Source organism: Eurosta solidaginis, chromosome 4 (genome assembly GCF_040869045.1).
Source record: "Eurosta solidaginis isolate ZX-2024a chromosome 4, ASM4086904v1, whole genome shotgun sequence".
NCBI classification, from domain to species: Eukaryota; Metazoa; Arthropoda; class Insecta; order Diptera; family Tephritidae; genus Eurosta; species Eurosta solidaginis.
The window spans coordinates 154,554,341-154,576,242 of record NC_090322.1 but is presented as its reverse complement, the minus strand read 5'-3'; the positions used below and the strand labels follow the sequence as shown (position 1 = coordinate 154,576,242).

Genomic DNA, 21,902 nt, shown 5'->3' with positions numbered 1-21,902 from the left:
TATCCACTCCGCCTTTTTCAAGGCAGAGCAAAAAATTTGCGGAAGCCGCCTAAGAGTGCTGAAGATTGATTTGACGGATTTCCATCAAAACCGCTCTTCTTCCGCACCCCATCATTGGCGGATTCGTGTTAGTCGTGTCCATTCTAAAAAGTCCCCCCTCAAGGCCGCTATCCGGAACCGATTGTGTAGTCGCCCTTCAACGGTTCCGTGGTTATATATGCTATGCCGGGAGGCCACGCGAGGGTTGACGCATTACCTTATGAGTAATGCGTACAGAGCCCGCAACTGCACCACCAACTTAACGGCGACGGAGCCGGAATGTACCTTGAGGCCCGCCACGGTTTTAACGGGACGTGGGGAGGTGCAGCATTAGTCTACCAGCCATTTCGGTAGGGTTTCACCCGGACCTACTAAGGTGGCAGAATACCGCACCTACCAGCCCAAAGTCATCAAGTCAAAATTTAGTGTCAATAATCATAAGCCCTAAACAATCAAGTTCGTCACCGTTGTGTACCGATCTTGACTCTTCAAGAGTCCTCCCTCCCCTGAGCTCGGTACAATGACTCAGGGGTGCGGGTTTTATCGAGTTGTCCTCTCTAGATCCGCCATTATCAGTAGAAGCAGGGGCACCTCGTGCAGGACGTGATAACTAATCACGCGTGACATTCGTCACTATGGCCGGTCTAAGACTGATAACAGTCCCTGATCCAGAGCCTGAAACCACTTATGATATCCAAGCCAAGTATCTTATCCCCCTCTCTGTTTACGATAGCAATTAAATAAATTTTTTGTCTGCTCAAATAGTAGCAAACAATGTAGCCTCAATTCAGTCTTTGAGTGCTTTTTATATGCAGCCAGATATGTAGGTAATGGAAATATTTTTGGCTTTTCTTTCCTTTTCCTTTTATTTTCCGCAATTGTTCGTTAGACAAGCAAATGAAAAAAGTGTCAATTTTCGTGAATTTCATTTTCTACCAGAGTATATTTGAAAGTTCAAAGGCTCACTGGGACATCCCGCAGATCCAGTCCTTTACAAATTGTATAAAAATGTATAATCAAGAAATATATAAAATGAATATGAATATGACCAAGCCTATAGCGTTTTTTTTTTCCTAAAATAATGTCGCCTTGCTGGTTTTTTCTGTGCGCGCTCGTAGCTTTGTTCGTTCCATTTTCAAATTATTCCCCCTCAATAATTGGCGCTTAACCGCCTAAACGATTTTGGCGGTTTTGTAATAATTACCTGTTTTGCGATAACTGACGCCAATTAAGATCACACAAGGAGATCAAGTATTCCTGTACCTGCTGCAGTTTGAACTGAAATGTTTTGTTGGCTAGAGCGTCTTCATCCATTTGCATAATATGATCTAGCCATCGGTGCCTTTGTGTTTTTATTCCCTTCACTATGGTTATATCTGCGTAAAGATCATACAGATGTTGTTGTTGTTGTAGCGATAAGGACACTCCCCGAAGACCTTGATGTTGATGGTCCTTCGCCGGATGCAGATCAGGTACGTTCCGGTACCAAGCCCGACCATATCGGGAGTGATTTGTTATGATCACATGCGACCTTCTAGACCATACCGCCCTCCCACCCCCTAGATCCGTGAGGAGTTCGGGGTTGACAGATCTTTGGCCATTAATGAAACAGGATTCGCCCGGGATAGGTGAGGTTAAAAATTGGGTTGGAGAAGCCATATATTGCACTGGCAACCCCTTCAAAGGGTTGCGCTATACAACCCCTTGAATCTATTTCGTATTTTAGTCGCCTCTTAAGACAGCCAAACCTACCGCGGGTATTTTCTAACCCCCTAACCAGCTGGTGGAGAGCATACAGCTCATCATTTTATCTCCTTTAATCCTCGCCGTCGGCATTACGAGGAGGACCATAAATATTGCGGAGAACTACTCTCGACACGGTCCATGGTTGCGAGTCATACACTAAGGGAGGTATGATGGCCGACTTGTAGAGCGTGATTTTTATTCGTCAAGAGAAGATTTTACTTTACAATTTACTACTTACTCAAAAAGGCACTTGTTAGCAAGAGTTATTCGCCACTTGATTTCTAATCTGACATTGTTTTTGATGCTAATTCTGGTTCCCAAATAAACAAATTCCTTCACAATATCGAATTTATATCGGTCACCAGTGACGTGGCTGCCAAGCCCCAAATGTGCCGACTCTCTCTTGAATGCATCAATACCCACTTTTTTCTTCTTTATCTAACTCAGAGAAGGCAAAAATCATAGCTCATTTGTTAAGGTCAAAGTTCAGCTTTTTTATAACGCTTTTGGACCTAGTTCAAAAGTTAGAATTTAAGAGCGCAGCACGAAAGTTCAATTCTTTTTTTTTTTTTTTCAGAAAAGAAAACGACATTAATTATTCATCGCTTGAACATTTAAACCTCTTGCGGTCTAATAAATCGATTCAATCACTTCAAACTAAATTTTTCTTTACTCTTTTCTTTTCAGGTGTCTTTTTTTGCCTCATCTTATGTAACGCCGTTGACGTTGATCTTCCTTTTGTACATGTGCATGTTGGCTCGTTTATGGAAAAGTGCACCCGGCTGTAACCCATCAGCGGAATCTAGGTAAGTAAATTAAAAATATCACCTTCACTGTGGAAACTGGCCATCAAAAATCCCTCGACACGAAGCCTGTCAAACTCATAGCACGTGCTCATAAAGATTCGGTAATATAAACTAACAAATTCTTGACACAAAATAGCTCTCTGATAGATCAGGCGCTTTGGAATGCTCACGTCTGTGCATCTAGGGTCACATTGGCTTCTGCCGTTTTTAAGTTTGAGTTGGGTTCACCAAGTGGGGGTAATCCTACATAAACACATCATAAAATGTCTATGTCGAGTGCATAGCCAACAGCGAATATATAATTGGTTTAGTTCCAACAGCGCACCACCAGACATGCTCGGCATAATTTATTTGAAGAGTAAGCATGTACAAAAATATGACTTTCACTTTTATTTATCAGCTTAATAAGGAGTTATTCGATATTCTAATTCTCAACTACTTCATATGCCTCTCAGTATGTGAGCGCAAATCGCAAAACTCCGATTTGGTATGCTTAGTGGGCGTAAACTTATAAGTTGAAATTCCCCTTCCTCATAGACGGTATACAAGGATACCCCAGTGATCCTTAACCTCCTTAAGTAATATACAAAACTCGACAGATTGTAGTGGCATGACTCGCGGGTAACCTACCCATGGTGACTGATGAGAATTTCCCTCCGCTGCCCCTTGACTGGAATACCAGGTCAATTTCAAAGGAAGACTTCATTACATCTCTCAGGAATGCCAAGACTCTGGTCTTCCCAGCAACTAACATCCCATGGGATGCAGATATTTCACTCAAGATGGCCGGTCCCTTTGCGGAGAGTAATGAGTCTCCCTAACCGCCAGTTTGGTCCCTTATTAAGTTGGCATCAATTCAATTCAAGAGAAAAGGATTCGTAAGCCAGACTCTTGAGCGTTAGTCAAGGATATGAACTGCAACACCTTCACCTGGAAACCTTTACCGTCACTACCACTCCGATACCGTTTCCGTCACTTTCTGAGACCCGCTTTCATCGCTTCATGCATTCCTTTACTTACATTTATCTCTCTCCCACCTTTTCTCTCTCTACTCTTCCCTCACTGTCTTTTCTTTCTCTCTTTTCTTTTTCTCCATCTCTCCTTTTCTCTAACTATCTCTCCCTTGCATTTTAGGAACTAAGGCTGTCGCCTTTAAAGGAAAGAGGCCGCGTCTTATGTCCGCGATAAATACACTAAGTAACGGTATTTTTATACTCAGATGAGCAGAGCTCACGGAGTATATAAATTTTGTTCGCATAACGGTACCCCGCAACGGCATAAACAAATCGAGATAGATATAGACATCTATATATCAAAATTATCGGGGCAAAAAAATAAATTCATCTAGCCATGTCCGTCCGTCTGTCCGTAAACACGATAACTTGAGTAAATTTTGAGGTATCTTAATGAAATGGGACTTAGTCTTCCTTACTTGTTATTAGTAGGAGCTTTTGGGTCCTCTTTTTAATCCGGTAGCGGTTCTATTTACCTTAGTTTTCGACAAAAACCAACCCATATTTTGTTTCCGAAACCCCCAAGTGACAAATAAAAGCCACACGCAAAATGATGTTTCGACGTACGCGAAACCTATCGCTCTCATTTGTTGGATGTTTGAGGCGATTGCTGATCAGTTGACACCCAATAAAAAACTTAGAAGGAGTCCGGCCTACCAATAACCAGCTTAAGGGTAGGTAAATAAAATACCCCAAAAGCAGCATTGAATGTAAATATACTCGTCTTACCTGAGGGAACTGGGGGCTTTCTTATCCTGTATCTGAGCTTCGACATAAATCCCAGGTTATAGGGGTGTAATATTGTGCGATGATAGTTATATTAGAAAAATTTAAATAGAAATATAAAGCCAGCTGTGGAACTTGCCCATGCAAAAATAGCCACAACCGGCAAGCTGCTAGATAACGGTGGTATCTACCTGACAGAAATAGAAACAGTTTCAAAAATAACGGAAACACTATAGGAATGGTATTGAAATTTCAGTAGCGTAAACACACATATTGACAGGTAGGTGGATATTGAAGCAATGGTCTCGCTTCACACAAAACTACGCCGGATTGCAAACAATCCTTAAAAGTATTGTGTTCAGAAAGAAGTGTACGTCTTTACTTTTTTTGCGGTCATAAGGAAATGCTAGGGTATAATTTGAAATCCATAGAGTTGACAAAGAAGGACACAGCTCTCGATGCAGTAGCGTTTCAATTCCTTTGGAGGTTTGGTGTAGTGCGCATGATAAATCGAGCAGGAAAGGTGTTGAATCAAAAGCGAAAATCTATAAGACCATGTACATGCCTTACAATATTGGGATAATAAAATTACTCCTATCTCTAAAAAATAATTTTTCCAGCTGGTGAAGTACGCAGTGACTTCAAGCTTTCAAAGTGACAGCGTTATAAGAACTCGAAGCAACAATTCATCTGTGTCTTCAAAAACTTCTAGTATTTTCCAATAGCGTGGAGTTATTTTGTCACATACATACTGAAATTCTGTTACTTAGTTGTTGTTTTACATTTGGCCATCAAATAAACTATGAATATATATTCAGTCTGGATCTGACACCTAAAGACATGCTTGATTATGAGCATATATTGAAACGAGTATAACTGAATGCTTTATAAATAATAATTTTTTCTCCATTTCTTATATCTTTCATTTTAGGAAGGGTAAACGTCGTGTAACACGTATGGTTGTTGTGGTTGTGCTCGCATTCGCAATATGTTGGCTGCCCATTCACGTAAGTGCCAAAAATAAATTTAATTAATTTTCCAAATATTTTTTATGCGTTAATAAGAAACCATACATTATAACAAGTAAGGAAGTTTAAGTTCGAGTGAAACCGATCATTACATACCCAGCTGTACACTTGAAATTCTGTTTTTGTTTGTTTTGCGTGCTTAATAGTGTTACAAGGCTGCGCAATAATATATATACATATGGTTATATTTTGATTTAATTTTTGTTCGAGTTATGCCTCCCGAAACATAGAAAATTGCTTAGTCATAAAAAGGGCGGTGCCATGCCCATTTTTTTAAATTTTAAGTTTTTCCTATTTGTGGTTATAAATCCACTTGGGAAATGAAATACCATTGATATAAAGCTCTTTTTTGCAAAGACGTAGCTTACTTTATACGTCCACGTCAGTGTTGAGAAAGCGCAGTTGAGTTTTTTCAATTTTTGGCATCTCCTCTGTGCTCGATGATTCTGACACCCAAAGCTCTCTTTGTTGTGCCAAAGTATATTTTGTTGCACTTTTCTTCAACATTCCCATTGCACTTTATTTCGTATATGACGTTATGTTGTTCTTCCTTCTCTACTTTGTCGTTTGTTCTTGTGAATATTTTATTAATTGTTAAGTGTGGCTTGTAGGCAAAGCATGTATTGTCCTTGACCATTATTTTGTTGTCCGTTAAGCCTGGTATGTATGTAACTCTCCTGTATATTTCCTTTTCTTGTTCGTTGTTTGTGGCTGCATTTCTATTATAATTTTTAATTTTATTTATTGTTGTAGTTCTAAGCATCTCTGATACTGCATTAGGCTACCCACGTTCATAGAGTACGTTTTTTATTTTTCGCCTGTTTTCATTTCTGATTTCCTGATTACTGTGTTTGCAAATTTTTTCAATTAAGTTTTTTGCCCTTGTTTTTCTTTTGGGCCCAGGGATGATTATAGTGATAATTTATCATTGTCGACGATGCTATTGATTTTACGTACCAGTTCGTTATGAGTTGAGCAGAGCTCACAGAGTATATTAACTTTGATTGGATAACGGTTGGTTGTACAGGTATAAAGGAATCGAGATAGATATAGACTTCCATATATCAAAATCATCAGTATCGAAAAAAAAAATTTGATTGAGCCATGTCCGTCCGTCCGTCCGTTAACACGATAACTTGAGTAAATGTTGAGGTATCTTGATGAAATCTGGTACGTAGGTTCCTGGGCACTCATCTCAGATCGCTATTTAAAATAAACGATTCGGACTATAACCACGCCCACTTTTTCGATATCGAAAATTTCGAAAAACAGAAAAAATGCGATAATTCATTGCCAAAGATAGATGAGGCGATGAAACTTGGTAGGTGGGTTGACGTGATGACGTAGAATAGAAAATCAGTAAACTTTTGGACAATGGGCGTGGCACCGCCCACTTTTAAAAGAAGGTAATTTAAAAGTTTTGCAAGCTGTAATTTGGCAGTCGTTGAAGATATGATGAAATTTGGCAGAAACGTTACTCCTATTATTATATGTATTCTTAATAAAAAATAGGAAAATCGGAGAACGACCACGCCCACCTAAAAAAAATGTTTTTTAAGTCAAATTTAAAAAAAAAAATTCAATATCTTTACTGTATATAACTAAATTATGTCAACATTCGACTCCAGTAATGATATTGTGCAATAAAATACAAAAATAAAATAAAATTTCAAAATGGGTGTGGCTCCGCCCTTTTTCATTTAATTTGTCTAGGATACTTTTAATGCCATAAGTCGAACAAAAATTTACCAATGATTGTGAAATTTGGTAGGGGCTTAGACTCTGGGACGATAACTGTTTTCTGTGAAAAAGGGCGAAATCGGTTGAAGACACGCCCAGTTTTTATACACAGTCGACCGTCTGTCCTTCCGCTCGGCCGTTAATACGATAACTTGAGCAAAAATCGATGTATCTTTACTAAACTCAGTTCACGTACTTATCTGAGCTCACTTTGTATTAGTGTTAAAAATGGCCGAAATCCGACTATGACCACGCCCACTTTTTCGATATCGAAAGTTACCAAAAATGAAAAAAATGCCATAATTCTATACCAAATATGAAAAAAGGGATGAAACATGATAATTGGATTGGTTTATTGACGCAAAATATAACTTTAGAAAAAAACTTTGCAAGATGGATGTGACACCTACCATATTAAGCAGAAGAAAATGAAAAAGTTTTGCAGGGCGAAATCAAAAGCCCTTGGATTCTTGGAAGGAATACTGTTCATGGTATTACATATATAAATAAATTAGCGGTACCCGACAGATGATGTTCTGGATCACCCTGGTTCACATTTTGGTCGATATCTCCAAAACGCCTTCACATATACAACTAAGGGCCACTCCCTTTTGAAACCTCCATTAACACCTTTCATTTGATACCCATATCTTACAAACAAATTCAGGAGCCACCCCTGGTCCACATTTATGGCGATATCTCGAAAAGGCGCGCACCTATAGAACTAAGGCCCACGCCCTTTTAAAATACACATTAACACCTTTCATTTGGTACCCATATTGTACAAACAAATTCTAGAGTCGCCCTGGTCCACCTTTATGGCGATATCTCGAAAAGGCATCCACCTACACAACTAAGGCCAACGCCCTTTTAAAATACTCATTATCACCTTTCATTTGATACCCGTATCTTACAAACAAATTCTAGAGTCACCCCTGGTCCACATTTATGGCGAAATCTCGAAAAGGCGTCCACCTATAGAACTAAAGCCTACTGCCTTTTAAAATATTCATTAACACTTTCCATTTGATACCCATATCGTACAAACAAATTCTAGAGTCGCCCCTGGTCCACCTTTATGGCGATATCTCCACAAGGCGTCCACCTATACAACTAAGGCCCACACGCCCTTTTAAAATACTCATTAACACCTTTCATTTGATACCCATATCGTACAAACAAATTCTAGAGTCGCCCCTGGTCCACCTTTATGGCGATATCTCCACAAGGCGTCCACCTATACAACTAAGGCCCACGCCCTTTTAAAATACTCATTAACACCTTTCATTTTTCAAACAAATTCTAGAGTCATCCCTGGTCCACCTTTATGGCGATATCTCGACAAGGCGTACGTTTTTCAAAAGTTTGTCATTGTTGTATCATTGTACGTATCACTAGTTAAGTGGGAATATTTGTGAATAGGGAAACAACGTCAAACGATATAAGGATTTCATCTTCGTTGATCTCTAGGTTACTTAACTTTTCTTTAACTTGAAAAGTGTTTTGCACATTGTATGTTTTTGAAACCACTTCGTTTAATATTTTACTTATATATTTAGAGAGTTTGTGGCACGGAACCTTAACGGTCGACGATATCGGACGGAGAGGTGTACTCTCTATATGTGTTTTTGGCAGTCCGTATAGTCTGGATGCAGTCGCCGCCGTGCGTATCAATTGTTTTTCTTTAGTAGTTTTTGTGTTGGGTCTTCCCTAATGGTTTTGTAAGTATTTTTATCGTTAAGTAGTTCTTTCATTCTATGTGTGTAGTCCCCTTTGCACATTATCACGGTTTTGTTCCCTTTGTCAGCGTTCGTAATGATTAAGGAGCCCTTGTGTTTTTTAATAAATTTTCTCGGTTTTTCAATTCACTTAAGTATAATTTTCTCCTTCGGACTATTTCTGATTTTGTTTTTAAAAGTGCTAATTTTTGTAGCGATCTTGCATCTAGCTGTGTCTTTTTTCCGTTCATCGCCCATTCTTTGTATGGTCTGTTCTAGGTCTGCAATGACATGTATTGGTGAAAATGTATTTCCTGTTATAGGTAGTGTAAACTTTTTTCCCATTGAAAGTATCCATTGGCAATCCTGAGATATGTCAATATTGGTTTTATTAACCAACCAATCTTCGCTGGTTCTTAACCCATATTTTTCACCGTTATTCCTGATTTGTTTTTTTTTTTTTTTAATTATGTATTTAAATTGTTTTCTGTGGCAGCTATCGTGTTTTTATAAAAATTCTTTTGGTAATCAACTATTGTTTTCAATTCCGTGTCGTTCAAATTTTTGCTAAGGGTTTCTTTGATGTTGGACATCGCCCTCATAATTATTTTAATTTAAATGTTGGTTTCTTTTATATCGAGATTCAAGATTTTCATAAAAAATTGTGTTTCTAACTTACGCATTTCCTGGCAGGTAGGGTCGAGTTAGAACCCATGTATAATTTTATTTGTTTTACCTTGTAGATGTGGATGTATAATTCCAGCAGTTTAGTAACGATTTTATTTAATTGTCTGATCAACGCCATGTATTGATGAGGAGTGTGAAGGCTAGCACTTAGGACCTACCTAATTATATTCAAGCTTTACGTATTATTATTACTTCATGTAAGTATTGTTTTCAATAAAACAATACTTACATAATAACTAGTATCACTTGTGGTCGAAATTAGACCTATTTGTATTTTTTCAATGCTTTCAATGCATCCAGTGTTGGAGGTCGTGCAATAATGCGTTAATAGTTAAGCAGAGGGTGGAAATATAGCACACTGGTCTAACTTACTTAAATTTTCATTAAAATTTTGAATTTGATCTAAGACGTTGTACTTTTTGATTGTATTTTCTTAAATTTTCTACAAACATTTCAAATGTAATTATAACGATTTGGTATGGAGCTCCTTGAACAAACATATAAAGAATATGTAAAATGGAATGAAATTTACATTGAATTATGGCGAAATTACTTGAAATTGAATTGAAAAATAGCTTTTTCCACACCACCCGGGAGGTCCCCGTTGGCACCCTACCGAAGTTAGTTTTGGGCGCTCGGTTCTCCAATAGGCCTATATCACCCATATACATGTATCGCCCATTTACTTTAATAGTTTCATAATTCAAAAAACACGAACTTTTAGTTAAAAACGAAGAAATGTGCTAATGGAATTTAGCTTATTTCACTCCAGCCGTTAGGTATGCAATTCGCGTTTTACCGAGTTTAGCTTTGTATAAATACATATGTAGTATGTGCATAAGTGTGACACAAAACGAAAATTTCGAATAGAATAGAGGGTACCTTCATAACAAATAAAAATATAAAAAAATTATTTAATGAGAAAGAAGGCAGAGTTTACTAAAAAAATTTAAATGAAAAAAAAAGTACTTAAAGCGCGAAAAAATTAAGTGAAGTGAATAAACATTTCCATATAAAAACGCACTAAGTTCACTTAGACTTTTTTCCGGATTTTAATGATAATATTGTGGAAATATGAAGACTGTAATGTTCGGATATTTAATGTTGATGTTTATGGATTCCCGTTGAGATTTATGTACGTAATTAATTTTTGTTAAATTTGTAAACACTCCATTTCATCAATATATATGACCATATCTACCATAAAATATCGTCTGTGAACAATACAATACTAATATATAACAGAGCAGAATAAACTAGAAAGAAAAGAAAAACAAATCAAAACATTAAAATTATTCACGCAAACATATTTAATAAAATAAAATTAATTTCATAACTTTAAGCGACATAAACAAATTAGGGTTATGGGATCTAAGCATCCGATTAATGGGCGTAAAAGCCAACAAAGTTAGCCTAATAATAAATATAGTGGGTAATATACTGCCTATGCAATACGGCCGCTATGATGCCGGTTGCCGCTTTGACCTAAAATCAAAAACGTTTTTGGCAGGCATGCTTAACCAACGAAACGATATCATTTCGTTACGATAAGCAACGTTAATAAACGAAACGAAGTCGTTTATTAACGTTAACATCGTCAAATTAACGTTAATTTGACGTTCTTAACGTTAATAAACGAAACGAAATGACTTCGTTTCGTTTATTAACGTTGATTATCGTAACGAAATGATATCGTTTCGTTGGTTAAGCATGCCTGGTTTTTGGGACGTTCTTTTCGCTTAATAAGCAACGTTAAATTTTCCGATTCAGTCAAATTGCATTTAAATAACACCGCATTACACACATTCTGTCCTATGTGCCAAATATAATTTTTCGCAAAGGGGAGAACAAATAAAAATACGCGTTTAAGACGCCAGACTTTTTTTTATGTATAAAGTATAAAGCTCGTAGTGTCCGTCCGTGATCCAATCGAGCTGAATTTTTGCAGGCCGACTGGTGAAAATATATGTATGACGTCAAATTAAAAAAAAATAGATTTTTATCAATTCTCAGATTTTCCTGAATTTTTATTTAAAAATTTGTTTTTTTCACTTTTTTGGAAAAACTTGAAGGGACTCCAAATTTTTAAACTACTAAAGCGTTCCAAAAAAAAAAATTGTTTTTCGACCCATCCTACTCCATATATTTTTATACTCAGCTGAGTAGAGCTCACAGAGTATATTAATTTTGTACGCATAACGGTAATCCGTAACGGAATAAACTAATCGAGATAGATATAGACTTCTATATATCAAAATGATCTGGGCGAAAAAAGAATTTCATTTAGACATGTCCGTCCGTCCGTCTGTGCGCTAACGCGATAACTTGAGTAAATTTTGAGGTACATTGATGAAATTTGGTAGGTAGGGTTCATCTCAGATTGCTATTTAAAATAAACCAAAGCGGACTACAACCACGCCCCCTTTTTCGATATCGAAAATTTCGAAAAACCGAAAAAGTGCGATAATTCAATAACAGAGCCGGATAGAGCGATACAACTTGGGAGGTGGATTGACTTTATGCAGAATAGAAAATTGGTAAAATATTGGACAATCGGCGAGGCACTGTCCACTTTTAAAAGGAGGTAATTTAAAAGTTTTGCAAGCTATAATTTGGCAGCCGTTGAAGATATCATGATGAAATTTGGCAGGACGTTACTCTTGTTACTACATGTGTTTTAAATAAAAATCAGCAAAATCGGATGACGAACACGCCCACTTAAAAAAAAATGTTTAAATGTCAAATTTTAACAAAAAATTTAATATCTTTACAGTATATATGTAAATTATGTCAACATTCATCTCCAGTAATTATATGGTGCAAAAAATACAAAAATAACAGGAAATTCCAAAATGGGCGTGGCTCCGCCCTTTTTCATTTAATTTTTATAAAACACTTAATTCCATAACTCGAACAGAAATTTACCAATCCATCTGAACTTTGGAAGGGCATAGATTCTATAACGATAACTGGTTTCTGTGAAAATGGGCGAAATAGGTTGAATTCACGCCCAGTTTTTATACACAGTCGACTGTCTGTCCTTCCGCTAGGCCGCTTACACGTTAACTTGAGCAAAAATCGATATATCTTTACTAAACTTAGTTAATGTACTTATCTGAACTCAATTTATCTTGGTATAAAAAATGGCCGAAATCCGACTATGACCACGCCCACTTTTTCGATATGGAAAATTAGGAAAAATTTAAAAAATGCCATAATTCTACACCAGATATTAAAAAAGGGATGAAACATGGTAATTGGATTGGTTTATTGACGCAAAATACAAATTTAGAAAAAATTTTGTAAAATGGGTGTTATACCTACCATATTAGGTAGAAGAAAATGAAAAAGTTCTGCAGGGCGAAATCAAAAGCCCTTGGAATCCTGGCAGGAATAATGTTCGTAGTATTACATATATAAATAAATTATCGGTACCCGGCAGATGATGTTATGGTTCACCCAAGTCCACATTATGGTCGATATCTCGAAAACGCCTTCACATATACAACTAATTGCCACTCCGTTTTAAAACCCTCATTCACACCTTTCATTTGATACCCATATCGTACAAACACATTCTAGAGTCACCCCTGGTCCACATTTATGGCGATATCTCGAAAAGGAGTCCACCTATCGGTCTAAGGCCCACTCCCTTTTAAAATACTTTTTAATACCTTCCATTCGATACCCATATCATACAAACACATTCCAGGGTTGCCTTAGTTAATTTTTTTACATGGTGATTTTCCCTTGTTTTGTCTCCAAAGCTCTCAGCTGAGTATGTAATGTTCGGTTACACTCGAACTTAGCCTTCCTAATTCTTTCGTGAAATTTTTAAAATGTTTACTTTGTGCGAATAAGCCACAAAAGTAACAAAAGTTACAACAACGAAGGCATGACGTAGCTGAATGCGTTTGTAACCATTTCAACTATCGTAGGAGTGCGGGTTCGACTCCCACTCTCGGGAGAAAAGGCTTTGAAGAGATTTACAAGGTATAATCGAAACAGCTGTCGCCTTGTCCGTCCTAATGTCACGTTGTTTAAATTTTTAAAAAGTTTAAAAAATTGCTTCAAATAAATGTTTTCATACATTTACAAAAAAAAGGAATACGGGCAATCCCCGATTAAAATCATAAAAACGTAGCAAAAGTTATTTCGAGTAGGGCACTGCATTTTTTTCAGATGAAATATATAGAAATATGTTTTCGCACAACAGAACTTAAAACAATTGTCAAAGTATACGTTTCCTAGTAGCGCAACTGTCAGCTGATCGGAACAAACACACAAACGAATTTAAATGATGCAATATTGATTGTGCAATTCAAGTTTCATCTGTCATACCAGTTGTAAGTGTTGTAAAAGTCATAAACAGTTTAGTGTTAGAAACTTACTATTGATATGCTACAAATATATGGAGTAGTATGGGTCGAAAAACAATTTTTTTTTTCGGAACGTTTTATTAGTTTAAAAATTTGGAGTCCCTTCAAGTTATGCCGAAAAAAGTGAAAAAAAAAATTTTTTTAATTCAGGAAAATCTGAGAATTTATACAAATCTATTTTTTAAAATATTTGACATGATACAGACAGTTCCACGAGTCTCCCTGCAAAAATTCAGCTCGACTGGATCACGGAAAATTGTTAGGAATCGATCCAAAGTCTTTCACACAGGCGGACAGACGGACAATATGAGCTTTTTTACTTTATACATAAAAAGAAAAATTCTGAGGTGTACATGAAAATCGCCAATACACGTGTATTTTTATTTCGTCTCCCCTTTCCGAAAGTGTATATTTGGTTCATAGGACAGAACTAAAGCTCGTTTTTGTAACGCAGTGTAATAATAAACTAAGTTGAAATAAAAGAATATATAATAAAATAAGAAATAAAATAAATTAGCATAAAAAACAATATAAAAAGTTTTATATTATATTTTTGTAGAAAATTCGTAAATTTTGTTTTCAGTATAAGACGTACTTTACCTAAAATGAGGATTAAATCTGCAAATGCAAAAACATTTTTGGAAAATTTGCCATTAATTGTTATTTAAAAATTTAGTTAGTTTCAACGAAAGTTAACTCATTATTTGTGATTTCATGTTTTTTTTTGTTTTTTAACAACTAAAATAAAAAACAAAGAATATGTTAAATAAAGGTCTATGCATTTATGTGTCATTAAAATTTGTCCAAAAAATGGGCCGGTTAAAAATTACTTCTCTTTAAAGTTTTTCGCGCTAACAATTATTTTGGAACAATTATTTTAGGATTTTGGTATAGACCAATATAGATAAGTGGCAACAATGGGAAACCATGTTTTATTCTTTCACCGTCTAGCGCGTACGTACATGTATATATGTAGGTGAAACATTTGATCAACACGACTACGCAGTAACGTAAATTTCGATATTTGCAGAGATTGTTCGAATTTACAAAAAATTTTTCTATTAATTATAAACAAATACAGTAATATTTGTTAACAAAAATAGGCCTATGCACTGCGGCTGATCCACACGAATCGATTCATATAACTTTTATATGATTTTACGTATACTAACTATGCGAAACCGCCTGTCAATTGATTTCATGGAAATTTTGTTAGCTTATTAATATTGTGACGAATATCAGTGACACTAAGTGATACTCCCATCACTAATCTGATACTAAGTAAATAAAGCCACAACACAATGAAGCAAGCTGTTACGCTTGTATGTACGTAAACAAATTAATCATTATGTCTGCACACATACATGCGGGGCAACAGAGAGAGATACTCACAAGCGCATGTCATCATCAGCCGCTCACATATACACACGCATGTGGATACAAATTGCAAATAAGTGTATATAGCTCATAAACAAGCATCAGGTTTACGAAATTACTAGACCTTACGAGAAATGAGTGAACGAGGAAACCGAAGAGTATAAAAGCCGCACAGGCTGAGGCATGAATAATCAGTTTCATTTGAGCTATCAATCAGTTGGCTATTAAGCAAGCTATTCGTTGCAAAGTATAAGTGTTATTGTGGAGTACTTAAATAAAGGTCATTTTTCCATTATTCATTATTGGAGTTATTTATTCAACAGTTTAGCGATACGAACGTTGGCAGAAGATAGCAAATAAGGGGAATTGCAGTAAATTCGTTACAATTGGTGTCAGAAGAGGAATTGTTGAATAAATTCCAGGGGACAACAAGGACATGGCAAAGTTCAGTGAATTGAAGATACAACAAATAAAGAAGGAGTTGGAGAGCCGTGGATTGAATACAAGCGGCATTAAACTCGAAATTCAGGCACGGCTACGAGAGGCAATGGAATCAGAAGGAATTGATGTGGACGAGCATGTCTTCTATCCTGATGGGGACGAGACAACAACAAAAATTGAAGAGAAAAATGAAACACCGCAGACAATGGCGAACACAGACTTGAATATGATTTTGGCTGCAATATCTGCACAAACAGCAACACTGGCATCTCAAGTGGAATCGCAGGAGACACGCATAACATGGAAGATTGAAGCACAAGAAACGCGTATTTCAGAAATGTCGACACAGATTACATCCAAGATAGAAGCACACGAGACACGTATATCCGAAATGTCGTCGCAAATGTCATCTCAGCTGGAATCGCGGGAGAACCATATAACAGCGAAGATTGAAGTACAATTGGATGAACAGGAAACACGCATGGCGTCACAAATTGCAGAACAATTAAAAGAGCAAGAGGCACGCATAACATTACAACTCGAAACCCAGGAAGAGCGTATCTCAACCAAGCTGGAGGCACAGGAAACAAAAGTCTCATCGCAGCTGGAGGCTTTTAGTGAACGACAAGATAAAATGGAGGCCGAGATGGATGCTTTGAAAGATCGTATACAGGAGTTGCAACTAAATTGCCCAGCAGTTTCAGCGAGTAATCCAAAGGTAAAAACACCATCCTTTGACGGTTCTGTTCCTTTCCAGGTCTTCAAGCTACAGTTTGAGAAAACCGCAGCAGTGAACAACTGGAATGTGGAAGATAAAGTTGCTGCACTGTTCGTGGCATTGAAAGGGCCTGCAGCGGAAATCTTACATACGATTCCAGAGTACGAACGGAACAGTTATGAAGCATTGATGGCTGCTGTAGAACGACGTTATGGAAGCGAGCATAGAAAACAGATATTCCAAATTGAGTTGCAAAACCGCTACCAAAAAGCAAATGAGACATTGCAGGAGTTTGATTCAGATATTGAAACATTGGCTCATCTTGCAAATGCGGACGTATCCGTGGAATACACTGAAAGGGTAAAAATCCAGAGCTTCATAAATGGCATACGAGATGTGGAAACGAAGCGGGCTACATATGCGAATCCAAAACTAACATTTGCTGAAACGGTATCGCATGCACTGACTCAGGAAACAGCCTCACTTTTGAGTAAGCCAGCGTACAAAGCTCATCGTGTGGAAGTTGAAAGGCCAGACTGGGTAGACGCAATTTTGGAAGCATTGAAGGGTACGCAGCAGAAGAATAATGATGCAGTCAAATGCTTTAAGTGTGGAAAGTCAGGGCATATTGCGCGTTATTGCAACACCAACCCTAACAGTTCCAACAATGTGGGTGGTCGTAAACGTCGAGCAGAAGGAGATGAGCAAATCTCCAATCGTTAAACTAAATCGAGTCAGCCGCAAGGAGCGACAGCTGGCTCCCGCAATTGAATACCCCATAATCTCTATCTCACAAATTGGAAGAAGGTCAAGCAATCTTACTGTTGGAGGACATGTGGATGGAAAGGAACGTTTACTGACTGTAGATACGTATGCATCCCATTCCATTATTCGAGCGGATTTAGTCAACAAGAAGATAAGACCATTGCATGGAGCAAGATTGCGTATAGCCACTGGAGAAGACAGCACAGTTCTAGGAGAAGTATCATGTGAAGTCGCAATTGGGAACGTCACCGTAGTACACAATTTTATAGTGGCAGAGCTTGTTGATGAAATCATAATTGGAGTGGACTTCTTAATCGACCAGGGCATCAAGATCGACATGCAAAGCAAGACGATGCGATATAAGAACATGGATGTACCACTTAACTTCGACTACGAGAGAGGCTACAGCAGTAAACGAGTGCTGGCGGAAGAGAGTTAGCAAATACCACCAAAATCCCACGCAGTCATCAGAGCAAAGGTTGATGGAGATTGTGGGACAAACAAATTGTGGGTTGTCTAAGCAGCAAACAAATCAGCACCGAACATACTTGTAGGAAAAACCCTGGCTATGACAAAAGAAGATGGACGTATTCCGGTAAGAGTACTCAATGAGTTCAAGTCACCACTCAAACTGACCAAAGGAGCTATTTTGGGAAGATGCCAAGAGGCTGAAGTAATTATTAACTGTGAACAACTCCAGGAACACGTTTCATATAGTAATACTGATCTTTCAAATGACATCACGGCATGGACGGAGGGGCTAGAGGAAGATTATCAGAGTAAGGCAAAGCAACTGCTCTTAAGTACGAAAACATATTTGACCAGGATGGTTCCAAACCAAGCCGCACGAATGTTGCGAAACATCAAATTGACACTGGAGACGCGAGGCTGATACGTCAAGCTCCACAAAGTGTTCCACTGGCGAAGCGGGAAGTTGTGAGTCAATTTATACAAGAAATGAGCGACAGCTGCGTCATCGAATCATCAGCTAGTCTCTGGAGCACACCGGTAGTACTTGTAAAGAAGAAGGATGGAAAAATGAGGTTTTGCGTAGACTACCGGAAGTTGGATGACGTTACGAAAAAGGATAGCTACCCATTGCCAAGAATTGATGACACTCTGGACTCGCTCTCTGGTACGAAATGGTTTTCCACACTGGACTTGAAAAGCGGCTACTGGCAAGTGGAGGTGCAGGAGGAAGACAAAGAGAAAACAGCCTTCAGCGTCGGAGATGGTCTTTGGCAATTTACAGTAATGCCCTTTGGACTATGTAATGCACCAGCTACTTTCGAGAGACTCATGGATCAGGTATTGAAAGGACTACATTGGAAACATGCTTGGTGTACCTGGACGACATCATCGTATTGGGCAAGAACTTTGATAAACATCTTAAAAACTTAGATGAAGTTTTTCAGAGAATATCTGACGCTGGTCTGAAGTTAAGTCCCAAAAGTGTGCGCTGTTTAAAAAGGAAGTAAATTATTTGGGTCACAAAGTAACGACAAAAGGTATCCGTACAGCGAACGAAAAGATAGAGGCAGTAAAGGATTGGCCAAGACCACAGAATCTGCATGAATTGAGTAGTTTCCTTGGGCTGTGCACATATTGCCGCCGATTTGTACCAAATTTTGCCAGCGTAGCCCATATTCGCCACGAGCTAACAAGAAAAAATAAAGCTTTTGAATGGAAGAAGGCGCAAGAAGTAGCTTTCCAAACATTGAAAGAGCGTTTGTGCACTGCCCCAATGTTGGAATATCCGATTCCAGGAGCAACGTTTATTCTAGATACAAATGCGAGCGGATATGCTATAGGAGGCGTTTTATCACAACTGATCGATGGACAGGAGAAGTTAGTTGCATATTATAGCCGTTCGATTGGGAAACCAGAGAGGAACTACTGCGTCACGCGGAGAGAGTTGTTGGCATTGGTAGAGTGCATTAAACATCTTCACAAATACCTCTACGGCCAGCGTTTCCGCGTCAGGACAGATCACGTAGCTTTAAAATGGCTTCTGCAGTTCCGTAATCCGGAAGGCCAATTGGCACGGTGGATCGAGCGACTACAAAGCTATGACTTTTCCATTGAGCATCGAAAAGGTAGTACCCATGGAAATACCGATGCAATGTCACGAAGACCATGTAGTTTGGAATGCAAGCTCTGTTCAAAGGCCGAGGTTAAAGAAGACATTATAGATGTCCGGTTAATGACTATAACACGTGCAGATGAATGGGACAAGGGACAGCTAAGAAAGTGTCAGCTAGAAGATACAGATCTGTCACGTGTTATGCAAGGGCTCGAACGAAACGAAAGGCCAAACAGAGAAGAGATGTCAGCAGAGAGTCCCATTGCGAAGTCTAATTGGGCACAGTGGAACAGTTTAGAATAGATATCCGGTTGCCTTCATCGAGTATGGGAGAGTGAGGATGGTAAATGCAAGAAGAAACTGATAGTTGTTCCCAGAAAGAATGAAATCATGAATCCTGACGTGCTCAGCGAGCTGCATAATGGTCCAAGCGGAGGTCATCTTGGAATCACGAAGACGCTTGAGAAGATTAAACAGAGATTCTATTGGGTTGGTTGCCGTCAGTCGGTCACTGAGTGGATGGCGAACTGAGGGGTTTGCAGCAGAGCGAAAGGGCCCAGAACCCGAAGTCATGGCCAGATGAAGCAATATAACTCAGGTGCGCCATTTGGAAGGATCGCTATGGATGTCGCCGGTCCATTTCCTACTAGCAACGGCGGAAACAAATATGTATTGGTAGTTATGGATTATATCAGCAAATGGCCAGAGGTATACCCAATCCCAAATCAAGAAGCGGAAACGGTAGCAGAAGTATTTATAAACAATTGGGTTGCAAGGTATGGTGTACCAATGGAGTTACATTCTGACCAAGGCAGGAATTTCGAATCAGCTGTGTTCCAGGAAATGTGTAAATCATTGGGCATTCGAAAAACACGGACAACTGCATTGCATCCTCAATCCGATGGTATGGTAGAACGATTCAATAGAACATTGGAGGAGCACCTAAGGAAAGTAGTAGACAAGTACCATAAAGAGTGGGATACCCGCATACCATTATTCTTGATGGCTTACCGATCAGCAGTGCATGAGACAACGGGCCAAACCCCTGCAAAAGTAATTTTTGGCAATGACCTTCGACTGCCAGCTGATTTGAAGTATGGGATAGGTGGCGATGCGGAGAGGAATGTCAAGAAATCCACTGGTGTCTTGGAAGAAGAGCTGCGAGAGATACACGACCTTGTAAGGCAACGAGCAAAGATTATCAGTGACAAGATGAAAGCGAGGTACGATAAAGCAATTAATTCGGAAGGGTTTCAGGAAGGAGATTTGGTGCTGCTATTCAACCCACAACGAAAAAACAGTTTGACCCCGAAATTGCAGTGTAACTGGGAAGGCCCATACAAAGTTGCAAAACGGATCAACGATGTAGTGTACCGCATACAAACCATTGGCAAACCACGAACCAAAATGAAAGTGGTTCATTTGGAGAGGCTAGCAGCGGTTAGATCGAGAGATTTGTCTGATCGGGACGATCACACTTAGGTGAAGGGCAGTGTGACGAATATCAGAGACACTAAGTGATACTCCCATCATTAATCTGATACTAAGTAAATAAAGCCACAACACAATGAAGCAAGTTGCTACGCTTGTATGTACGTAAACAAATTAATCATTATGTCTGCACACATACATGCGGGGCAACAGAGAGAGATACTCACAAGCGCATGTCATCATCAGCCGCTCACATATACACACGCATGTGGATACCTTCTTCGCCATTGAAGAAACCAGCCCCTTCAAAAATCACGTACATATATTAAATTATATTCCCCCGGAAAATTTGGCGGCTCCCGCCAAATAATCTTTTCCCACCAAACGTAATATTTTCCCGCCAAAACTTTATGACAGCGCAATAAATATATATATATTCCCACCCCCATACACACGTACATAAAAGCGGTGCATTACAAACCGGCAAATCGCACTCATACTTTCACAAAGTAAACTTGTGTCCCTTGCGGTATAATTTAAATACATATCCCCACATCTGTATAATTATTCGCGATACCCAGCAAAAAATTCAGCCACATCCACATAGTTTGAAATACCCAGCAGCAAATTCTTCAGATTATCCCAACTGGTCCCAGACTACTCCCAATTCAGTCTAACTGGACCTAGCCTACTACACTCTCGACCAATAGGAAAACTTATCCCTTTGGTTTTCCCGCATAAATAAACCCTCGGCAATCTCCAAAATAGACAAAATAAAATTAAGCAAGTCCCTCTTCAGAATGGCTAGCGTGGTCGAAAGTAAATTTATATCCGAAACGGATCTCTTTTCGGATTACTGCGCTCAGTTCGGTACAACCGACATCCAAGATAACACCGAGGCATCCCTAAAAATAAAAGACAAAAATATCGATGTGTTTTGGGAAAGGCTACAGAGCGCATATGACGCTGTCGTAGAGTCAGATGACAACGACCTTCCCGACGGCCTTAAGGCCTCAGCCTTCACCAAATACCGCGCCTGCCTTATAGCACATGAAGACACAAAGGCAATAATAGGCGATCAGCTCCAGCTAAGGGTACTAAGCAATCCCGTCCCCGCTACAACCACCACTCCCCAAGAAAATTCCGGGATGCACCTCAAAGTACCCGCCTGTGACACCGAAGTATTTTACGGGAGTTATGATCAA

At 38.6% G+C, this 21,902-nt stretch overlaps 1 protein-coding gene across 2 annotated transcripts in view; it reads left to right on the top strand.

Moving 5' to 3' along the window:
• Positions 1-21,902, top strand: part of LOC137250524 (allatostatin-A receptor-like) — a 239,612-nt gene that overhangs the window by 169,299 nt on the left and 48,411 nt on the right. For both annotated transcript variants that reach the window (XM_067783480.1, XM_067783481.1), the window contains exons 5-6: positions 2,473-2,591; positions 5,262-5,337. In XM_067783480.1, the coding sequence (XP_067639581.1) occupies positions 2,473-2,591; positions 5,262-5,337 (195 nt within the window). The remainder of the gene's footprint in view (positions 1-2,472; positions 2,592-5,261; positions 5,338-21,902) is intronic.